This window comes from Sciurus carolinensis, chromosome 6, assembly GCF_902686445.1.
Source record: "Sciurus carolinensis chromosome 6, mSciCar1.2, whole genome shotgun sequence".
Lineage (NCBI taxonomy): Eukaryota > Metazoa > Chordata > Mammalia > Rodentia > Sciuridae > Sciurus > Sciurus carolinensis.
Window position 1 is genome coordinate 55,182,751 of NC_062218.1, and position 22,565 is coordinate 55,205,315.

Sequence of the window (22,565 nt, forward strand, 5' to 3'; positions counted from 1 at the left end):
ACTGGTTACCCAAACTGAATACAGAGTAACTTATAGCCCAGCATCTTCTGGTATCTCCCCAGTCGTCCTGTCTTTAGCAACAGAATGGCTTCCTTGTGGCCAATTTCATCTTGGCAAAATGAGAAAATGACTAAGAAAACATCAGTGGATGCAAATGAGGAGAAGAAAAGACATCTGTCAAGTTAATTAAGGGAAACATTCCTTTGACCTCTTGGTAGGTTTTCTTGGTTTGTTTTTTTCCCCTGCCCTTTCACTAAGGTGAGCTATTACCTATTCTTTTTTCCTTAGGGTACCACTTCTCTTTCATGCTGGGAACAAATGGGAGGGGACTAAGCACTGAAGTAGGGGGTAAAACACACAACTTATTTTAATATCCACTTGGCAGTTTTCCTGTTGCTTCTCCATTTAGGAACATTTCCTTCTACTTCTGCCATTATCACAGCTTTGACATTCATGTCATTAACAGAATGTCATTTTGCAAGATACTGAATTAGGAGCAGCTAGCAGCAAAACACATTGAACAGAAAGAGACTGGCTTCTTGCCACATGACTTTGCCTCACAGAAAAGAACAAAGTGTGGCTCTGATGCCGCTGTGCACGTTTGTGTGTTTGTGTTCTGGTGGTGGAGGCACATGGAACTGGGGCAGTGCACTTGTGGACACAGTGGTGTGCCAGACTGCTACACAAAAGCAAAATGCTTTACAGCTGGAAGGCGTTCAACAGCCATGCTGCTCATTCCGGGCTGAAATAAATTTCTGTTGAGTGTCATGCAAAGGAGATTCTGTGGCCCCAGAAGTAATCTCTCACTTTTAAGGGTCCGAAAGGAGTGGTCTTGCAGTCTTTGCATCCAGAGAGAGGAAACGGCTTTTTACTTTTCGGAATAGCTTTTAGCGTGTAGCTAAAGTATACTATAGACTAAAATATATTCACCAAGTTAAATATTCTAGGTGTCACCAAGTTAAATATTTCTAGGTGTACCAAGTTAAACTGAGATTTAATTCTGTTTGGAGAAGGTTGGAATGAGTAAATAGTAGTATGCTACCTCAGTGATTAATACATATTCACACACATGCGCATATATACATGTATGTATACACACATGCATATATATGTGCACACACATATGTGCACACACATATGTGTACACATATATGCATATGTGTGTGTGTGTGCATGTGTGTGTGTGTATATATATATCCCCAAATAAGATTTGAGGGTCTGTGCTTATAGCTAGGTGATAGAGCACTTGCCCAGCATGTGTGAGACACTAGGTTTAATCCTCAACACCACATTATAAATAAATAAATAAAATAAAATCATGTCCATATACAACTAAAAATAATAATAAACAGATTTGAATAAATGAACATCTCCCAGTCCCACCCTTTAAAGCCAAAGACCACTTCTTAAAACAAATATAAGTAGATGACACTCAGAGGAAAAAAGTAAATAGTAAAATTTACTATGATATATCCAAAAAGACTGATGGAACATTAGATTTAAGTTGGTGAATTTTTTTTCTGTTTTGGTATGCAACCACCACGTTCTAAGACCCTTTTTTAAGATTTATATCCTTATCATGGCCAATTAGTATAATCTAATGCCAGTAAATTAATTAAAGTCATTTTACCATGGCATTTCGACCTTGGTTTCTGCTACTTGGGAAAAGATATATCAAGTTCTGACTTTGATATTTTCATTGAGTACAAATCATGGGAGTTAAAAAAAAAAAACAATAACTTTTTATGTCATACACATCTCCATCCAGCAATACATAGTTGTAAAGTAGAGGTTTGGAAGGAAGGTTTTAGTTGGTGCTTTGTTTATTTTTTGTGAATTCCCAAGTATGTCTGCAGCCTTCTCTTTGGTCCCTCACTACACCTTCCCTGTGTGCAATCAAAGGCTTGGGTCTCAGAACCACAGAACCCTGACCTTCAACCATTTACAAAACTGGCTCCATCATTTCCAACCCCGCTTTTCCCCCTTATCACTTTGAAACCCCTGCCTACAGGTAGGCCCAGCCAGGAAATAGCAATGCTTTTTCCTTGCAGGTAGACTAGACCTTAGAAATCTGAAATGAGACCATACCATCTGTTGGCCAGCATCAGCCCATGGAGTACCTTCCCAAGAAAGGGCTCTTCAGCTCTTAGACTTAGCCTTCCAGTGCTCTTCCCACCCTCATCCCAAGTCTGAACATCATTTTGTTCAGACTGATTTGTATGTATATTTTCTAGTGAGATGGTTCATACCCTGTGTCTAGCAACACAGTTGTCCTAATCTCTTTGTATTTTCTTATTTATATACAAGGATTTACTCACTTCACTAGAAGTAAATAATTATAATGCCATCCTATATCAATTTAGTATAATAAATTTGACTTATGTTTGTCTTCCAGGCTTAATTATGAACTCATTCTGCTGGAGTTGTGGTTCAGCGGTAGAACTCTTGCCCTAGCTCATGTGAGGCACAGGGTTCGATCTTCAGCACCAAATAAACAAAATAATAAAGTGTCCATCTACAACTAAAAAATATCTTTAAAATTATGAACTTGTTAAAGTTAGGAACCATTTTTAGTTAGTCATTCAAAACTTTAATATGGGGGCTGGGGTGTAGCTCAGTGGTTAGAGTATGTACTTAGCATGCACAAGGTCCTAGGTTCAATTCCCAGCACTGCCCCCCACCCAATATTTTTAAAATGTATCTCTAGTCAATCATTTTATTTTCTTTCCTTTCTAGTATCCAAAGAAGTTTAGTATCACATAAACATGATCCTTATACTTAAGAAACTTATCCCCCATTCTAGATTACAAATCTATGCTGAATGATATTGAATGACTGAGTGACCACAGAGTGATAATCTTTGTCTTGATTACGTGGCAGAACATGGTAGATGTCACTCATCATCAGTTGCATGCTGATAATGTGACAGCAAAGCTCACCATGTCAGCTACATCTAAATAACTGTGTGAGTATGCCATCTGTGAAGTAGCCATGAAGTGGAGAATAACTGAGAAGAAAAAAATTTTTTTTAAATGTATTTGTGTCAGGTAGGTCATAGAGATCAAGAGATTATTTAAGCAAATCCTATGAAGTTTCATAGATGAAATTTATGAAATAAATTTACTGATGGGTAATTGCAATTCTTAGTATATGCTGTGAAATCGAGGTTTGTTTATTATGAAAACACATATAAAAGCTGGTTGTGAATTTATCTTACACTTGAGATAGCAACAAATTTTTGTTTGTGCCTCTTTTCCAGATGTTGCCTTAGAATACTAGTAGTTTTCTATGAATCAGCCTTCTATTTTCAATATTTGAGAATATCTTCATCTTCTTATCTCCCATAGCATTTCGTACATAAGAAAAGGCTCTCTCATAAATTTTGTCACGTTGGATATGCTTACTAATATCTGCATGTTCCGCTTTCTCTTTTGTCTGCTATGAAGACAGGAAATGGGGCCAGACTCTTTATGAGTTTTTCTTAATGGATTAGTATTTCTAAGAAGCACTATAAATGCTACTATGTGTGTGTGTTTATGTGTACACATATACTTACATGCATATATGTATATATATGTGTATATATTAAATTGTACTATTATACATGCATATATATTCCTATCGATTTCCTCAGAATTTTTGAAATCTCAAAGACTAGTCCTTCACTCTGTAATCATCCTAAATTTTTTGTTCATAGAGGAAACAGCATGAGCAACCATTCATTCTACTATAATTAATGCCTTTAAAAGAGCTTTTCTGCTAATGGAAAAGTTTAGTTATATATCAAGCCAACCATATCAACAATTACATCACCCTGATAACTATGAAGTAGGTCATTAGTTCATGCAAATATGCAAAAGCCTGAAGTACTAGGGCTTGGTAGTTGTTGCAGAATCAGCACTTGCTAATTCACCAGTGCTTGGAGGCTGTACAAAAGAGTATGGACTAATATGTAATGTTTGCATTGAACTTTGTGACCATTTTTGTTCAGATTTTAAAATAAAATACTCTATTTAAACAGAATCACAGGCAATGAGAGTGCATTTGGGATGCACATCAACTTCACTTCCAAACTGGTCTTCCTGCTTCCTCCTCCAACTATTTCAATTTAATAGCCAGAACAATCCTCTTAAAACAAAAGTCAGACTGTGTTCAAAACACTCCAAGAGCTTCCATTTTCACTCAGACTGAAAATTATAGACTTCCTACTGTGGCCTGCGAGATGCCAAGATGTGCCTTTTTTCATTTCTCTCTGCTCTAGTTTTCTGGACAACCCCCCCCCCGCCCCCCGCGCACCCCCTTGCCCATACTTTCTGCCTCAGTGGTCTGCTTGCTGTTCCTGAAACCCTCATGCCTCAGGGCATTTGCTCCTGCTGCACTTTCATTTCCTCACTTCTGGTCTTCCTGAATATCACCAAGAGCCTTTCTTGAACACCTGTTTAAAATCCGAACTTCCCACCCCTGTCCTTCCTGTCCGACATCTGCCTTACTTTTCTTCTATCACCATCTCACACAGTATAAATATGACTAACTTATTGTGTTTACTCTCTGCTCCTCTTCCAAAATGAGGCCAGGTATTTTTGTTTGTTCAGAATAGTGCCTAGCATATCCTAGGCACTCAAAAAGTAATATACTGAATGATTTCATGGAAGCCTGGAGGAACCTGGATTTCAGGGGCAATGGGGAAGACATCAGCAAGATCCTAACTTTATAAACTACAAGCATATGTGACAGAGACAGAAATAGTAAAGCTTTGTTCTCGCTGCCTTTAAGGAGTAATGGAACTTTTCCAACCAGCCATGAGGTGTGGCCTTGTGCTGTTCAGGAAAAGTGGTGGAGTGGAGTGTTGACTTGAAGATGCCCCAGAAAAGGAGTGATTGATTTACATGAGGAAGTCAAGTTATTTCTAGGAAAACACAGTAACACAGAGACAGAGAGAGAGATTTGTGGAGGTAGCAACAAGCAGGATTTAGGGAGAAGTATCCAGAGAAGATTTTAAGGAAGATTTTCTTGCTTGATATAATTTTTCTTTCAAGTAATAATATCTTATTAAAGATATTTGAAAGGCTTTTGCAACTAGATTTACAAATGCACAATCCTAGATATTTAAGGTTGCATAGAGGAAAAAGAAATGTCCATAATATATAATTTTAGAACATTTAAGAATCCTAAAATTCTTAAAATGTGTCAAATGAATAATTTAAAACAGAAATGAATTAGACCCAGATTTATGTTGCCATGGTTAAATCTCAAAATATAACATTGAGTAGAAAAAAGGTAGTTATAGAAAATCTATAATGTATTGTGTATGCTAAAGTATAATTTATCCAAAAGTCAAAAGCCTTACTATCGTACAAAATGCAACATATGTGAAAGATTTTTATTTAAAGTATTAATTAATTAGAACAGCAGTAACATATTAAGCAGACTCAATGGAGATTTTAAAAACATATATGGGTATATATATGTACATGTATATATGAAATGAGTTATGAAAGGAATTTGCTTGTGGTTGCAAAACTGGTTAATATCGTACAGCATCATGACATTAAGGTTTGAGGTCATCTTTCTGTATTGGAGGTTGTTAATCATACCTCCACCAGGCAAAAATTCATTTTATCTTTATGGACAAGGATCATTCACATTACTATCAGTTTTCTAGGGCTTAACCTTTAACCCTGATAGTTTTAAAATAGCCTAGTCAATAGAAAGGAAGTGACATGTGTTATCTTTAGGAGAAAACCCATTAAAATTTGTGCATGATTCCCAGTCTTTTTTGTTTTTTCCTGATATATGATTCCACTAATAAAATGTAAAATCATACCCATTCTGCTCATTATACAAATACATATATGCCACAGTGGTACCAACAATGAATGGGAAAGCTATAAGCCACAGCTCTTGAGTACTTGCCCTATTTGGAAGATGAAGGAGTTACTGGTTTGTATACCAGAAAGCACATTTCCCTATCTTTAATCTCTCTCTCTCTCTCTCTCTCAACATAAATATATATGTATAGTTTAAATATATATGTATCTCATATATATGATGTGATATGATATATATGATATGTTATATATTACATATATGTATGTATATGATACATATATATTAAGATATGATAAATGAAGCAGTTATTCATTCAGTGTGGTGGGGATTATTGGATCATTTTTTATATCTTTAAAAAATTCTTAGTAAAAAAAAAAAAACACTTATGACTGTTTCTCTCATTTGATCCACCACTTCATTGTAAATATATGGAAGGTGAAAGTTACCTAACTTATCACATTTATTCAGCTACTCACTAGATGATGTCTGTCTCCTGGTCCTGCTCTTTCTTCTATTTCAGCTTATTCTCTATTTAAGAAATATTCAATGTTAAGTTTCATCTATGGTTTTAGGTCATAGTTGGCGGTGTTCACGGATGGTAAGCTTTGGTTTATAATTGGTCTCCTGTGCAAATTTGTCAAAATTTCATGAAGATGAAATTAGTAAATGTAACTTTGCTTCCCACTATTGCTGGGGCTCTCCTCGTTCAATCCACTGTCATTACTGCCCCCTCATTGGCAGTTGGTCACGTGTTGTAGGAAGCGTTGACCTTTAAGCCAGCTGTGAAGGTAGCGCTGACTGCTCTTGGGGTTTCCCCTTCTCACTTGTCTTGCCATAATCAACAGGCCAGAATTCATGTCTCAAAGTGAATGTTCAGTTAAAATTAAGTGCGGTTCCAGCTACTCAGTACCATTGCAGAAGGCCACATCCTGCTGGGCCTCACAACTTAGTAGGAAATTGGCTAACAGGTTCTTTTGTAAGGAGACATGTGACAGATTCAGACATAAAACACAGAACCTGCCAAACCTTTCTTACAGAGCCCTGAGCTTAAGGACAATTTAGGCAGAAATGGAATGTGGGTGATTTGGATCAGAAATACATACTTTCCCCTCTGTACCCCCCCATCCTTCCGCTCAGTAGCCCATATTTCTCTGTGTTCACCCCAAGTCAGGCTTGATTTAGATGATGAAATGCTTGAGCCATCTTTTTATCTTCCAAGCAAATGGAAGGCGCTGTTGGCAGTAATTAAGAGAATGACAAGCTCATTGTGAAACTGCTTGGGTGATGGTGACAGTGAACCTGAGGAGCAGGGCTGGTGCCCTGTTCAATCCTTACTTCACCTGTCCAAGCAAAGCCATGCAGACAAATACAACACTTCCTTGTGGTGGCCTCACATCGCTCTCCAGGGCCCATCAGACTGTGACACTCCTACACTCTGTTCTGCCCCATGTACTTGCCTCCCTGCCCTCCAGAGCAGTCAGTCCTACTCATACCAAAACATCTTCATCCTCCGTCCACCTTCCCATTCTTCTCAGACTCCCAATCCATGGTGGGCAGGGCACACTTCTTGTGCCCTGTGTAGGATCCTTCTTTCTGCACCTTTTAGTTGTCACTGGGTGGTTCTTTCCAGGGAGGAACCAGATAAATGAGGTAGGAAGCGCTTTCTTGTGATATGAGTTCCTGTCCTAATCCATTGTTGCTTTGTCTCAAGTTGTACATGGCTGTCTTCTCTCCCTAAATCTGGTTTTATAAGAATCCTTGCCATTGTATTAATAGGACAATGAAAGTCACCTTCCAAATTCAGAGAATAAACTGAGCATGGACAGGCAAAAGTAAGTTTTTCCTTGTAAATTCAACTAGAGGACTAAGAGGAAGAAGCACTTTGTGAGAAGAAGTGGGTGTTGGTTTGATTTTGAGATTGGATTATGGGCAGGGTAAAGGACTCTCCCTACTTCTTGAAGGGTGAGGTTGAACTAATGCGTTTGAGGATGAAGTCTGAAACCTGAGTCATTACCATTCTTTAGTTTCGTTTTTTGTGGCGATACACCTATGTCTCTAAGGATGAAAACTGGAGAAAACATTTTATGAGGCCAAATGTTAGAGGATAAATTACGAGACAGTTCTGATATAAGAGAAGTAGCTTTATTGTTTTACCTGGCAAGATATCCTGTTTTTCCCTTGGGTGATTCTGCCAGGAAAGTAAGCCAGAATTGACTTAGTCATGCTGGTGAAAGGGAAGAAATATTTATTTTGCCTAAGTGATACCTTCATTATTTATCATTTCATGGATTAATGAGTAGGTGTGGTCACGAACACCTGGGGAGCCTGCTTCATGCTTGAATACCTTAAGCTTCTCCTTTCCTGGCAGAAAAATGTGTGATACCTGGATGAATGAATAATGACCATAAGTTCAGTACAGCATTTTGCACCATGAGAAAATGGCTATGAACGATCAAAGCACACTACATTGTTATTATTAATGGAGGCAGTGCCAGGTGTTCCGGCAATTGACGCAAATACTCAAAGGGCCAGCCCACCTGGAGCTTCCCTTATTGTGGGATCAATACAGATTGTAAGGCTGGGGATGGCAGCTCAGTGGTAGAATGCCTCTCTAGCATGCACAAGGCCCTGGGTTCAGTCCCCAGTACCCTGCTTCACTCACACGTAAACAGATTGCAGTTCATTTATTGGGTATCCCCTACTTAGAACAATAAGGTTAGAAGACACTCAGAGGTACTAGAAGTGATAGTATTCAGATAGGCAGACCTTCCCCTCCTCCACCTGGATATTCCATGGAATGTCTCAGTAGAGTCCCAGGATTTAAAAATATTAATATATACCAGATCTAGGCATTTCAGAATTAAACACAGTATAAAATACCCCTTTACCCTTAAGATTGTTAGCCAAAATTGATTTGTGAGGCCAAGCTCCTACTTCTTCTTTTTAAATTTTTTAATTTGTTCTTTTTAGTTATACATGATATTAAAATGTAATTTGACATATTATACCTGCATGAAGTATAACTTCCCATTCTTCTGGTTGTAAATGATGTGGAGTTCACTGGTCATATGTAAATATAGAGATTTACTTTGTGTATACATGAAAATCATGTTTGGCCTGTATTCAATAAACTCTGGTTTTGCCATTTTGGGAGAATTTCATGTTTGAGTTCCCTGTTTGATTTTTGAGATTCAAGAAAGTCCAAGTAAGTTGTAATTTTAATGCCATCTCTACCTTCTTGTTGAAGATTGATAGGTTATCGAATGCACTTTTGATTGTATAGTGTTCTTAGATTATTCATGGCATTTATCAGTGAGCTGTGCCTCCAGTTATTTAAATGAAACCCATCTTCAGGTTTTACTTACACATTTATTTTTGATATTCTTTTGGATGGTATTTTTGGAATTACTTTTGCATACTTTTTTTGATAGACTTTAACTGGTGTAATTGTGACATTTTTGTTTATGTGTAAATTGAATTGTTGACTATTTTGCTTCTGGAGTAATATTGTAGTAGTCTTCTATATGTTCTTAGAAAACTTTAATTTTTAAGGCTTTCTTAAAGCATTATATTTCACTGGATAAGATGTTCATTGGATGCTACTGATGTTATACATCTCTTATTTATTTACATGTGTAGATATTAATAATTAAATGTTGAGAAAATCTTTATAAATGACGTAGATCAATAATAAATATATAGAATGCAAATAGCCATTTTAAAATAATTTACCTGAATTTCCATTAATTCATTCAAACAAGTTTGCTAGGATTTCAGGACATAAATCTGTCATTTATAATTTCTTATATTAATATCAGCAGGTTAATATGTTTAATATTCCATTACTGAATGGAATGAGACATTAATTTGAGTTAACACTAACTATATTTTACAGTATCTTTTAAAAACCATCAGACTATCTGATTTAATGATGATGAATTTAATAGGTTGAATACAGTTCTGGATAGATGAGTTGATAGTATCACAATCCACCTTCATAATTAAGTATCATGGGTCTATTCTTATTCAACAAACTTCTTTAAGGCTGAGTAAACATGATCATAATTAAACTCAGATAATACTAGGGAATGTTGATTGCTGCAGTCAGGAAAATAAACTAATGCGGCCTGACCTTAAGAAATTATGAATGTGAATGTTGACAAATGATAATAAGCAGCAAACATCTAAGAAAGAGGACAGGCTCCCAAGTCAATATGCTGGAAGAAATTGGGTTGGATTTGAAATGTATTCCTTGAATATTTAGAAATGTCTCTTTTAAATATTTTATACAAACCCTGAAATATGTCAACTCCTTTACCTAATTTAGGGGGTTGGGTGAACATTCCTGTTTCTGGAACCTGGCATAACAGAGGCCTGGCCTGAATAATGATGGCATTGCAATAAAACTGTTCATGATGGTTGAGGGCAGCACAGTAGGGGAGGGCTGGAGTCACAGCACCCTGAACACTGTACACAGGAACCTCCTGTGTAACAGTAGGTGTTACTGTGAAGGAGGGGACTTTGTGGGGTTTTAATCACTTTTTCTAGCTACTGTACTGGTGGTGGAGAACAACGTACCCATCTGCAGTGAAGGAGAGCAGACCAAAGTGAGATAAGTCACTATTAGCAGAAACAGAAAAAAGTGCCTTGTGGCCACGTATAGTAATTTATTTCTACTTACTGGGTATTCAAGATACAACTAGTAGCTAGCATGCTTGTGAAAAAGGGCCATCACTGTTATCCTAAAGGTACTAGAATCTGTTTTTATGATTACAAAACATGTACCTTAATAAAGAATTTGAATGCAGTATGCAAGATGAAAAATGAATGAGTGGTGAAGTACATTTATCTTAGGCATCGCCTGTGCTATGACAAAAGGCACAAATATGAAATTTGTCTACATAATTAGATTTTTAATAGTGCATCATTGTAAGATTAATGTCATTGCGCTTCATTGCATGTAATTTTCTATTAGAAATTTCATGTCAACAAGATGCTACCTGTGGTTTGCTGATTTGAATCCTTAATTTATCACTTGTGCATATGGCATGTCACTATTTGCAGACAGGAGCTGAAAGAAGGCATGTGATTATAACTCACTGGCAGTGAGGAATATTGATGGTGTTATGCTATATGAATGCATTATAGTTTCTAATATCAGTACATTGCCATCCCTTGAATATTAGTGGATACATAATAATCTGCAGAAATATTAGCAATTGCATGAGCAATATTGTAGGTACTTCAACCTAGTCTGTTCTTCCTTTGGACCTATTGACTATTGTTGGTGTTATATTCTCCCTTAAAACTGATTTTTCTTTCTTTTTGACAGTTGCGAACAAGCAACCGGAAAAGCTTGATAGGCAATGGACAGTCACCAGCATTGCCTAGACCACATTCGCCTCTCTCTGCTCATGCAGGTAACCGATCACCCTTTCTTAAATATTGTCTTATTTCTTTTTGTTACTTTTTAAAAGAAGTCAGGCCTTTTGAAATCTGGTTGTGTCTTTGCATCTATCCTGGTTTTCCTGTTGTTTTATCATTAAGTTATTCTTTACAAATACAGAATTCCTTTTTACATGTGGTCCTTCTTCAATTATTACTTTTTCCTTTTATAGATTTTCAGATGTTGTAAAACATGTGAAATATGCTTGGGGAATGCAGATATTGTAGCTCATATGAAGAGGATAAATGTTGAGAATCTTTCAGCATGTTTCTCCCTAAGCTTACACTTGTCTGTATCTCAAGATGGCCATTGTGAGGATGATGAAGATTCAAGAGATGAGGCCCTTGGCTTCACGTACTTTATAGAATTATAGGGAAGCTAGGGACATAGTACAAAAACTCTGCAATGAATACTTTTTCCTTTGCTTTGCATTTTTTTTTTTTTAATTTCAAGTTCTATCCTAAGTGATGCAAAGAAGAAAAAGGTTAATTCCAATCATGAAAGTCAGGGAAAGTTGGGGGAGCTGCTTGCGCAACATGTTAAAAGATGGGTAAGGTTTTGACAGGTAGAATTGAGGTGAAAGAAAGAATTCCCAGTGCGTGGCTAGAGTAGGGGATATGCGTGCTCGATTGCCGGAGAACACGAAGAAGGAAAGTCAGATGAAGGTCAGGGTGTGGAACAACTTTTGATGCTGAACCTTCTCAGGATTTTGAGGAGGACCTGTGTTTTAGGAAAAGGTCTTCAGGACTGTGAAGAATGATGGTTGGAAGAGTGTAGCTCAATTTCCATGTTGCTTCTTGGGAAAACTCAAGTTTGACACTGACGAACTTTCAGGCGCTCTTAGTTCCATGTTTAAATATCAGTCTGTCACTGACCCCCCCCCCAGAGAGGGGTCGCTCCATTTGAGGGTGGGAGTTGACTGTTATGGTGGGGAGAAGAAGGGAGAGAGTGGTAGTTGCTCTTTTGGAATAACATTTTATTTCACCCACAATAATTGCTAAAAGGTGGTAAAGTAAAAAGGTAAAAAGATGAATTGGTTAAATTGTGGTACTGTAAAAAAAAAAGGGCTGGAGATATAGCTCAGTTGTAAGCACTCCTGGGTTCAATCCTTGGTACCAAACAAAGATAAAAAAATGTAATCTTACTCCTTTTTTTTGTAGTGTTTTATAATAATTTCACTATCCTTCATGTGCCCGTTGATTAGATTGCTGTGATTTTCTTTAGTTCTAATATGGAAAAGGAAGCAAATGTGGTTAAGACTCAAATGATTCTTTTAATTATTTTTCTTTTCTCTGTGGTCTTAGCTCAAATTATTTTCTCATTAATGTTAATTTTCAAACTTGATCAGGGGAATGGGCAGAGAGAAGGTCTGTTGTACAGAGCATGAGAGTATTTTCCTTCATTTTATGGAGCCAACAGCTTCTTAGAAGCAGTGCAAGTGAGTTTCATGCAAAGTGCCATTTATCACAGTCTGATAGGTTCCTATTTCTGTAAATGTAGAAGAAAGGTAAACTGAGGCCCAGTCCTCATGTCTGGATCACGGGCAGTGGCTCCTCACCTGCTGACTCCTCCTTTCTGTCGTCACATTCTCTATCCTGTGGGGATTCCTCGATATCTCTGCGGGACACAGCAGAAAGAAAAGCCACTACCTTTCAGCACTCATTAGTCTAGAACTCAGAGCTACACTTTCTGTTTTCTAATTACGAAGGGATTGTGAGTCTGGCCACCCCTCCCTGGTACATGGGATCAGTACAAATGGGCACATTAATTATTGTGTATGTGTGTCAGGAATGCTTGGAGAAAAAAACAGATAATTGGCATATCTAAATAGTGTATTCGAGGAGCTGGGATTTCCAATAAGAACAATGGACAGTCCTTTTCCAAAAGAAAAATAGAAAAACCACAGCTCCTAGTTACAGGAAGTTTCTAAGCATGAAACACAATCCTCAAGTTCCCAAGCGAAGACTGGTGTATGTCTCCTAAATAAAAATTCCTATAAAATAAGCAAAATCAAAGAAAACTAAGTGTGAAAAATATTTGTGTGTCCATAAATAAATGCCCATCTGAGTGTCCGTGTAGAAAGAACTTGTCTAAATTGATATGAAGAGGTGAATGAAACCAACCAATAGAAAAATAACAAAGGTGTGACTATCATGTCATGCAGAAAAATGGCCAACAAAGTATGAAATTTTACTTCATTGCAATCATAAACAAAAGTAAACCAGGATAATGAGATAGTATCATTTCCCATACTATTTTAAATTGATAAAATCCAAACATAGCAAAGATGTAGGGAAATAGTTCCTTTTACATGGTGTAAGTGTTAATATGAATTAGTGTGACCATTTGGTAGTGGTTTGTAAGGTTGATTAAAGTTTCAAATTCATTTACCCTTAGACCCAGCAAATCTATATAAGGAATTTACCTTACTGATATTCTCACAGAAATAACATCCTAACTGTAACATTGCTTATAACTAGAATGGAAAATTGTTACCAGTATTTTATTTAACTTATCATTTAATAACAGATTGCTCACGTATAGATGATTCGGGTGTAACAGCTCTATATGGTTGTTATATAGAATGCGGTGGGCTTTTATCTGGTGGCAATGGAAAGACACCCAAGGTAAGTTGTAAGTGAAAAAATACAAGTTGTAGTTTCATGTGCATGTGCTTTAGAGTGTACACATACATGCATACACTTTGGTGTGCTGATACATATTCATAGAGCATTTGTGGAAAGAGGAGAAATTGTTAGCTATTTATTTGGGGGGAATATGAAGGTAGAAAAATTAGCATGTAGTACTTTTTTCATAAATAATAAGGCTCTAAAAATAAACTATCTGCAGTAGTTTTCTGTTACTGTATAAGAGATCTCTAAAAATTTACTGGCTCACAATAATGTGCATTTACTAATCTACAGTTCTGTAGGATAGACACTTGGGCAGCTTGCCTGGGTTGTCTGCTCAGGGTATCATAGGCCAGAATCAGGTGTTGGTTGGGCAGGACTCTTATCTGGAGGCTGGGAAAGAAAGCACTGCCAAGCCTGTGCAGTCTGGGGCACTCAGTGGGACTGAGCTCCCCTCTCCATCCTGCCTGACCCAGGACTGCTCTCAGCCTCCAGAGCTGCCCTCCTCATCCTCAACACGCTGTCCCACACCCAGGCATTCTCTTGCTCCAAGTCTGACGTCTCCTCTTCCTGTCAGCTGAGAAACTTATTCTCTTGAGGAGAATGTCTTCAAACTTCTGCCTAAACAATATCACTTCCACATCAAATTTTAATTCAAATAGGTAGAAGAATGAGCTCTGAGTGATATTTAGCCCTTGAACTACATGGAGATAAGTGAGCTCCAATACTTTTTAAAGTCCTAAGGTATCAATATAGGTACCCTGTGGGACCAAAATATTTATTCCTGTTTCTTCAAATTTGTTCTACTGGGAATTTGCAAATGGACTTCTTTGCTTCTTTTGCAAGAGGGCTTCTGGGAGAAAGAAAGGAGTCTTACTTATTAGGAAACTCTTAAAAATTATCAAAGAAATATCCATAGATCTCCAAGTCTATGAATATACAATAACTTTTGGTTTTAAAGAGATTTCATTTCTGTATGCATAGTCACCCTATCTTTGGTGCAAGTCTGCTCACCAAGACCCTCCTCAGAGATATAACTGAGCTAAAGGAGACCCAGGGAGGTAAAAATAATCAGAGAAATGGAGAGATTGTATGAAAAGAATACAACTCCAGAAGACAAAGCCCGGAAAGGCTTTATTCAGTAGGAACATAGGGACTGGGCAAACACAATAAAACATTCCAGTTCCCACTATTCAAACTGAACCACTCTGAACACTTTGGTGTTTACTATTATGTGGTACTGAGGATAAAGCCCAGGGCCACAAACCACAGTGGGCAAATAGTCTCCATTGAGCCATCCCTTGTGCTTTTTAGTTTATTTTAAGACATTGACTTGCTAAGAGTTGCCCTGGCTACCTCAGCTCCTGAGTATCTGGGACTGCAGGTGTGCACTACTGATCCTGGCTTTTGTTTGTAGAACAGGGAATTGAACCCAGGACATCACACACACTAGGCAAGCACTCTGCCACTGAGTTATACCTCAGTCCTCTGTGAACATTTCAGTGGACATCTCTTCAGTAAACTCTGTTCCCCAAGCCTCTCCTCAAGATATAACTAGCTATAGGAGGCCGAGGGAGGTGAACATAATCAGAGAAATGGAGAAATTGTATGGATTGTATGAAAACAATACAACTCCAAGAAGAAAATTGGAAAACCCAGGAAAGCTTTACTCTTTGTAAAGAGAACTATAAGATATCACGTCCATTTTTTAAAAGTAAAATTTCTTTCAGAAAAGGGACCACCTTTCTCTTTTGGACTTGTGTCTTTTTGAGCCACATATGAAATCGGTCTCACCTCTTTACAACTTACTCACCCTTGCATTGCACAGCCACTCTATTCACCTGATTGTGTTACACTGTCACCTCATGGGATACTTAAATTGGATGGGGGTAAAGGCAGTGGTTATACAGACAGGGTGTGCTATTGCAAATAACTAAAAACTTAATAGTTTGGAAATGAGATGCAGAAAGGAAGAAATACTGAAGGTAGATTAATGAATTTAAAGATGACATTTGGGATAGACCAGGATCAGTAAGTATTTCAGTGTGCTAGAGCTATCCCTGAGAGCATCACTATGGGATAGCCCAGTCCATCCTTGATGTCAGCAAGAAACTTGGTAATAAATCCACTGCCCCAATTATGTAACCTATAAACTGGAAAGAAGTATAGTTGAGCAGTCAGGGACTTATTATAATCTAAGGTTCTGGCCCCCAACAGTAACCAAATACTTAGTTTGGTTACCAGCCCGTATGTGATTGTGCATTTTAAGGATATGGTAAACTTCCTAAGAAATGTTGTAGGCTGTGTTCTCATGACTCTCATCTTTAAGCTTGGTTTGGTTAAAAAAAATTAAAATGTGACCTTCTGACTGTAACAGTAAAGCTGGTAGTTCATAGAAACTATGAGAAATCACATGAAAACTATAAACCCCGTATAAACCCCCTATAAACGCACTACTCAGAGATAACCCCAGTTCACAGTTTATTGTACCTCTCAGGTCTTTAAGCCATCATATGTGTGTGGTGCATGTGTCTTTCTGTCTGTCCGCATGAGTGACTCACAGGCCTACACTGAAACTATATTTACTTCCCGTTGGCCAACACTGAGTGTTGTGGTTTTTAAGATTCTATCAGTATAAGCCAAGCATAATCTTATTATTTACAGTGTGCATGCTTTAGTACTGTGGGATTTTAAATTTTCTGTCCTCATTAACCATTTATATCTTTTATTCATCCCGTATTCTCATCCACTGGCCTCTCTTTTGTTTAATTTTTATCTTATCGATTTGTACAAAATCAGATACCAACATTAATACTTTGTGATGTCACCAGCGTTCTTTTCTAATTTGCCATTTGCTTTTTAAATTTTATCTTTTTTTTTTTTTTAACTAGAAGTTATTCCTTTGCTTAGTTTTCTTTCTGTTTTTTTTTGGTAATCCAATCTGTCAGCCATTCTCTCTGACTTTTCCCATTTTTGTTGTTCAGGGTTGTCGTTTCATTTTTCAGCATGACTTGACTTGCTCTCAGCCTCTCCTGCTCCGATCTCACGGCTTCCTCTCCCTCTTTATGCTCGACAAGTTTAACGTCAGTGATGTGGCTCTTTCCTGTCTCATACTCTTAGTCTCTCGGTATAGAGTGATGGTTTCCTAACTAGTGAGCAAGTTTTTGAGCAAAAAGATTTTTCAGACTCATTCCTAAACTTCATAGCCATGCTACAAGGAGGGAAGACTGAGAGCCAAGCAGGCGTCAGAACTGTTTCTGGCAGCTCCGCAGCCTTCCAGAGGTGGTGATATGCATCCTTTCTGTTTAGATATTCGCAAGGCCCTCTGGAGTTCATGAAGTACAGAGGAGAGACTTGCTTGTGAAATTTTGTTTGCTGGTGAAGCAACTTAGTGGAAATGAATGATTTTGAGTGGAGGATCTCTCCTTAGATAAGGCGAGGACTAGGTTCATAGCCCTCAGTGTAATGGTGCCTTCATTTCATTTATTTTGTGACTTTAATTCAAAACCTGCAGGAGGTTTTCCATGCTTGGACATATTATTTACCAACTTGTTTGAACCTGTTTTCTAGACCTTTATTAAAAATATTCTTTCAGCCAGGCAGTGACTTTCCTTTGACTACTTAAACATGATGGCACAAGACAATATTGTAGGTCCTTTGCTTCTTTATGTTTGAGGAATAGGACAAAGCAAGATTAGATGCCTGCAGAGGCATAGCCTTAACAGGAATTAAGTTTCTTGATGCCCATCTGATTACTTTCTTTAAAATGATATAATTTTTTTTCTCCAGGGGGATCACTGATATGATCCACATTGCCCATAGTTTTCAAATACATAAGCAAGTCTCAAAAAACCAACTTAAACTTGTCTTCAGCTCTAAGCACCTGGAGGTGCTCCTTGTAGTTTCATTTTATATTGGTTAAAATAAGCAAATAAACTGAGTAAAATAAACTTTGATCAGCCTTAGTCAGCCTTCGGTGGGGCATCCCCTTGGACTGGTTCAATTTTGTTAGGACCTTCAGTGACCTCAAGACCAGATTTATTAATTCAGTACATGTGTTAAAACTCTATCACTTAACAATGCAACTGCTGTGTGATAATAGGAATTTCATAAATCAGTTTCTCTGAATTATGGAGAATACCATTTTTTAATTCATGCTGTACTCAGGGTTTTTAAATCCTTAGCCTTTGTGTAATTGTCAATTGTTGGCTTGAGTAACAACACATCTTGCCCTTCCTGCTTAAGGAAAAGAATGATAAAATCAGATGGACTGACGTCAGCCTGTGTTTTCCTCGTTTTGGTGCTGCTTGTGTTGAGTTACTAATCGGGTGTGTATACCAACATCATTATTCCTTTGTTAATTCCTTTATGTAGATCCAGCTGCCCTGTGACCTGCATTTGTCATTTCAGTCCTTGAGAAGACTCTACTGTTACATGTAATCTATTCCTAATAATAATTAATGACTGACACTTTCATATTCCCCTAATCTCATTTGGGGAATTTAACTGGGATGACCTGTGTGTTAGCTTTTTATTCATTCCCTTAATTATAAATTAAAACCATTGGAAGCTGATTCCTAAATTTAATTTTAAATCTTCCCTGTGTTAATAAAAGTAATACCACCTTTTATTAATTCCTTTATGTATTTATTTGTATGCTTTTTAAGAATATGGGCCCCCTGGGCAAACCACTCAGAAAGATTTATTCTCTAACTATTATAAGGGCTTTTCCTTCTATTTTCAAAGTTTTGTAGCTCTGTGTGTGCTTGCGTGCGTGTGTGTGTGTGTGTGTGTGTGTGTGTGTGTTTATTCATCATAGTGGCTTTTCTTTAGGTTCAGTTGTTGAAGCACCAATTAAGACTTAATTACATATTTTTCAAGTTAGAATTGACAGGACGTGGTGAAAGCTTGGAGGTGGAGTGAGGGTGAGGTGATCAAAGGTGGCTTCCCCATGGCCCCCCAGGAGTATGAATAGTGGAGGGGACGATTTCCACAATGAAGGAGACAAGAAAAACAGAACTGAGATAATGCTTCAGAGTCCACTTTGCTGAATATTGGGTTTAAATGCCCATGAGACATATAAGTGACATAAATAGGCAGTTGTTATATAGATCTGAAACTGAGAGGTCTCATCCGTTGGGTCGATATCAGTTCGGAAGCCATTCACTCACAGATGGCTGTGTAAAACCTTGAGGGCGTGGAAATCATTGACTCATTGGAGTGAGAAGACAGAGCCTGGGGCTGGGCCTGCAGTGCCGGCATTTCCAGGTCCTGGGAGGACAGGACAGATGGCCAGCAGGAGATGGAGAAGCAACCAGCAGGGAATGGAGAGAAGGTAGTGCCATAGGTCCAAGGGGAAGACAGGCTCCCAGAAGGAGGGAGGGGAAATTGTGTTACCAAGTCCTCAAGCCCTATCAGGCACTCCACAAGCATTTACTGAAAGGTTTAGTAACTGCTTATGTAAAAATGCCCCTGCCTTCATTTAACTCTGACTGAAAATGCAGCAAGTGCCCTAATGTAAGGCAAAATCTTGCTTCCCCCAAAAGAGGGAGTCCTCTTAACTACTAAAGTGCTTCCTAAACCCCAACATAGCCTGTTACTTCATTGCTGTATTTTGAAAGTAGTTTTAGGAAATCTTGCCTTTACTTATCCATAATATAATGCTTCAACCTTTGCTTTTCAAAGAGGGTGCTATTGCCCTTCAGATGCTGTTATGATTGAGTCATCAAGGTCATACCTACACCTGGCTTCCCAAGTCCAAAGAGCAGTTAAGCAAAGCAGAACTTTTCTTTCTTTTTTTTTTTTTTTGATTTATTTTTATTGTAAACAAATGGGATACATCTTGTTTCTCTTTTGTACATGAAGTAGAGGCATACCATTTGTGTAATCACACACTTAAATAGGGTAATAGTTTTTGATCCATTCTTATTTTTTATCCTCCCCCCATCCCTCCCACCCCTCTTTTCCCTCTATACAATCCCTCCTTCCTCCATTCTTGCCCCCCTTCCACCCCCCATATGTGTCATCATCCACTTATTAGTGAGATCATTCGTCCTTTAGTTTTTGATATTGGCTCCACTCACTTAGCATGATATTCTCCAATTTTATCCATTTACCTGCAAATGCCATAATTTTATTATTCTTTATGGCTGAGTAATATTCCATTGTATATATATATGCACAGTTTCTTTATCCATTCATCAATTGAAGGACATCTAGGTTGGTTCCACAATCTGGCTATGGTGAATTGAGCAGCAATGAACATTGATGTGGCTGTATCTCTGTAGTAAGCTGATTTTAAGTCCTTTGGGTGTAGACCGAGGAGTGGGATAGCTGGGTCAAATGGTGGTTCCATTCCAAGTTTTCTAAGGAATCTCCACACTGCTTTCCAGAGTGGCTGCACTAATTTGCAACCCCACCAGCAATGTATGAGTGTACCTTTTCCCCACATCCTCGCCAACACCTATTGTTGCTTGTATTCTTGATAATCGCCATTCTAATTGGGATGAGTGAAAGAAATCTAAAAGTCCCCACCCCCACCCCCTTCTCTCTTTCTGGTACTGAGATTTGTGAGATTTGAATCCAGGGGTGCTTTACTGCTGAGCTCTATCCCTAACCCTTTTTATTCTATGAAACTGGATCTCATAATTTGTCCAGGCAGGACTTGAACTTTTTCTGCCAGCCTCAGCCTCTCGAGCACCTGGGACTATAGGCGTGCACATTGCACCCAGCTAAAATTGTCTATTTTTGATAGAAGATAAACACTGTAAATTTTTGAGGTCATTTTTCTGTGATGAAAGAGATTTTTATAATTTTGGAAGGCAAAAAGTTTTTGAGAAACTGGAGTCTCAAAATTACCAGTGTTCTTAAAAGTTATTGAGATAGGAGAATCTTTTAAATTTTGTATTTTATAAAATATTAGAAGTGAAAACCAAAATAATTGACTTATCCACTTTGCATTATTCACTTTGACTGCATTTAGATTAGACATTTTAGATCTAAATCTTAAGAGTATATAATTATGTACTTAAAAAATATAAATGTAGCTGGGCTTGGTGGCTCATGCCTGTAATCCCAGCATCTCAGGAGGCTAAGGCAGGAGGATCATGAGTTCAAAGCCATCCTCAGCTACAGCAAGGTGCGTCACTCCATGAGACCCTGTCTTTAAATAAAATACAAAATAGGACTGGGGATGTGGCTCAGTGATCAAGTGCCCTGAGTTCAATCCCCGGTACAAAAAAAAAATCTACACACACACACACACACACACATATATTCATACACATACATATGTATGTGTATATATATATATATATATATATATATATATATATATATATATAAACTCAACACATTAAGTAGTATAAATATAGGATAAATAACATGTATTATTGTATCTTCTGAATTTCCTGAATGTGTAACTCAGTACATTAAATAATATATCAGTGACATGAATAATTGTATCCTCTGATCCTTTCATGCTTATATATTCATTGGGGAAAATAAACTTTTTGATCTACCTGTTGATAAATGAAAAATTACTTACATCTTTGGTTGCTTTATTTCTAAGATATGACAACAGATGCATTTAAAATCCTTGCTAAATCACCTCTGTACTCGTCTCATGACCTCAGCCTGGGCAGCTTTGCTGACTGTCAAAGCGACATGGTGGTCTGGCTTATCCTCATCAGCTTATCCCCAAGTTATCTTGGACACTGAGTCAGAAATCCTCAGCTATATGTAAATTAAGACTCTCTCCCCCAGGTCATTAGGCAGTGAGAATGTGTAGATTTGCATCACAAACTAATTGTTCCATAGGCATCAAAGAACTTAAGGCATGGGCTATTAGCATGGGGCTGTGCCAACTGTCCTTCCCTAAGTTCCCAAGTGCCATCGCTAGAAGACTAGATGCTTAGCACAACCAAAATGCCCTGCACCTATTGGGCAACCTGTAAGGGAATTTAAAAATCTGTAATTTAAAATTCAAATACACATGCTAAAGAGCATTTTCCTTTTCTGGCACATTTAAATATCATGTACAGCAATGCCATCTCTATCTTTGAACTCACTCACTCTGGCATAATTACAATCCCAGCTTTACTGATGTTTTAATGCAGATTTTTGTATTTTCTGCTGCAGTGTGTGAGTACTTCTCTACAAAAGCCATGTAAATTGCAGCCTTCTCAAGGTCTAAGCTTTTATGTTAGGAGCAACAGTGGATAATTATGGAGCTTGTCATGAAATGCTAAGGTATAGGTCCCCTGGTGGTAACCATCTGAAGTGTGGAGAGTTCAAGTGTGGGGAAGAGGAGCCCATTAACACTCCTGTATGGGAGATGGAGCAGAGTTTGGTTTCCTAGGCTTAGAGGAGAAAGGTAGAGGAAATGTAGAAGAATGGAAATATAAGAAAGGTGGTATAACTTTAGGAAGAAGAGATGATCATTGCTTATAAACAACTTGAAATATTTTAAGTGTTTTAAAAATGTGTTGTTAAAAACTTTTTTTTCTATTTACAAAAGCTGTACATATCCATTGTAGAAAATACAGAAAATACAAGAAAGTAAAAAGATGAATATAAAAATCATCTATATTCTTATCCACCACTCAGAATTAACCTTAACATTGGGTATATGTCTAAATATGTATCCCCTTTTTATATAT

The 22,565-nt window shown here is 37.6% G+C and overlaps 1 protein-coding gene across 2 annotated transcripts in view; it reads left to right on the top strand.

Annotated features, from left to right (window-relative positions):
* Mast4 (microtubule associated serine/threonine kinase family member 4) overlaps positions 1–22,565 on the top strand; it is a 158,802-nt gene that overhangs the window by 36,672 nt on the left and 99,565 nt on the right. For both annotated transcript variants that reach the window (XM_047556720.1, XM_047556721.1), the window contains exon 3: positions 11,173–11,249. In XM_047556720.1, the coding sequence (XP_047412676.1) occupies positions 11,173–11,249 (77 nt within the window). The remainder of the gene's footprint in view (positions 1–11,172; positions 11,250–22,565) is intronic.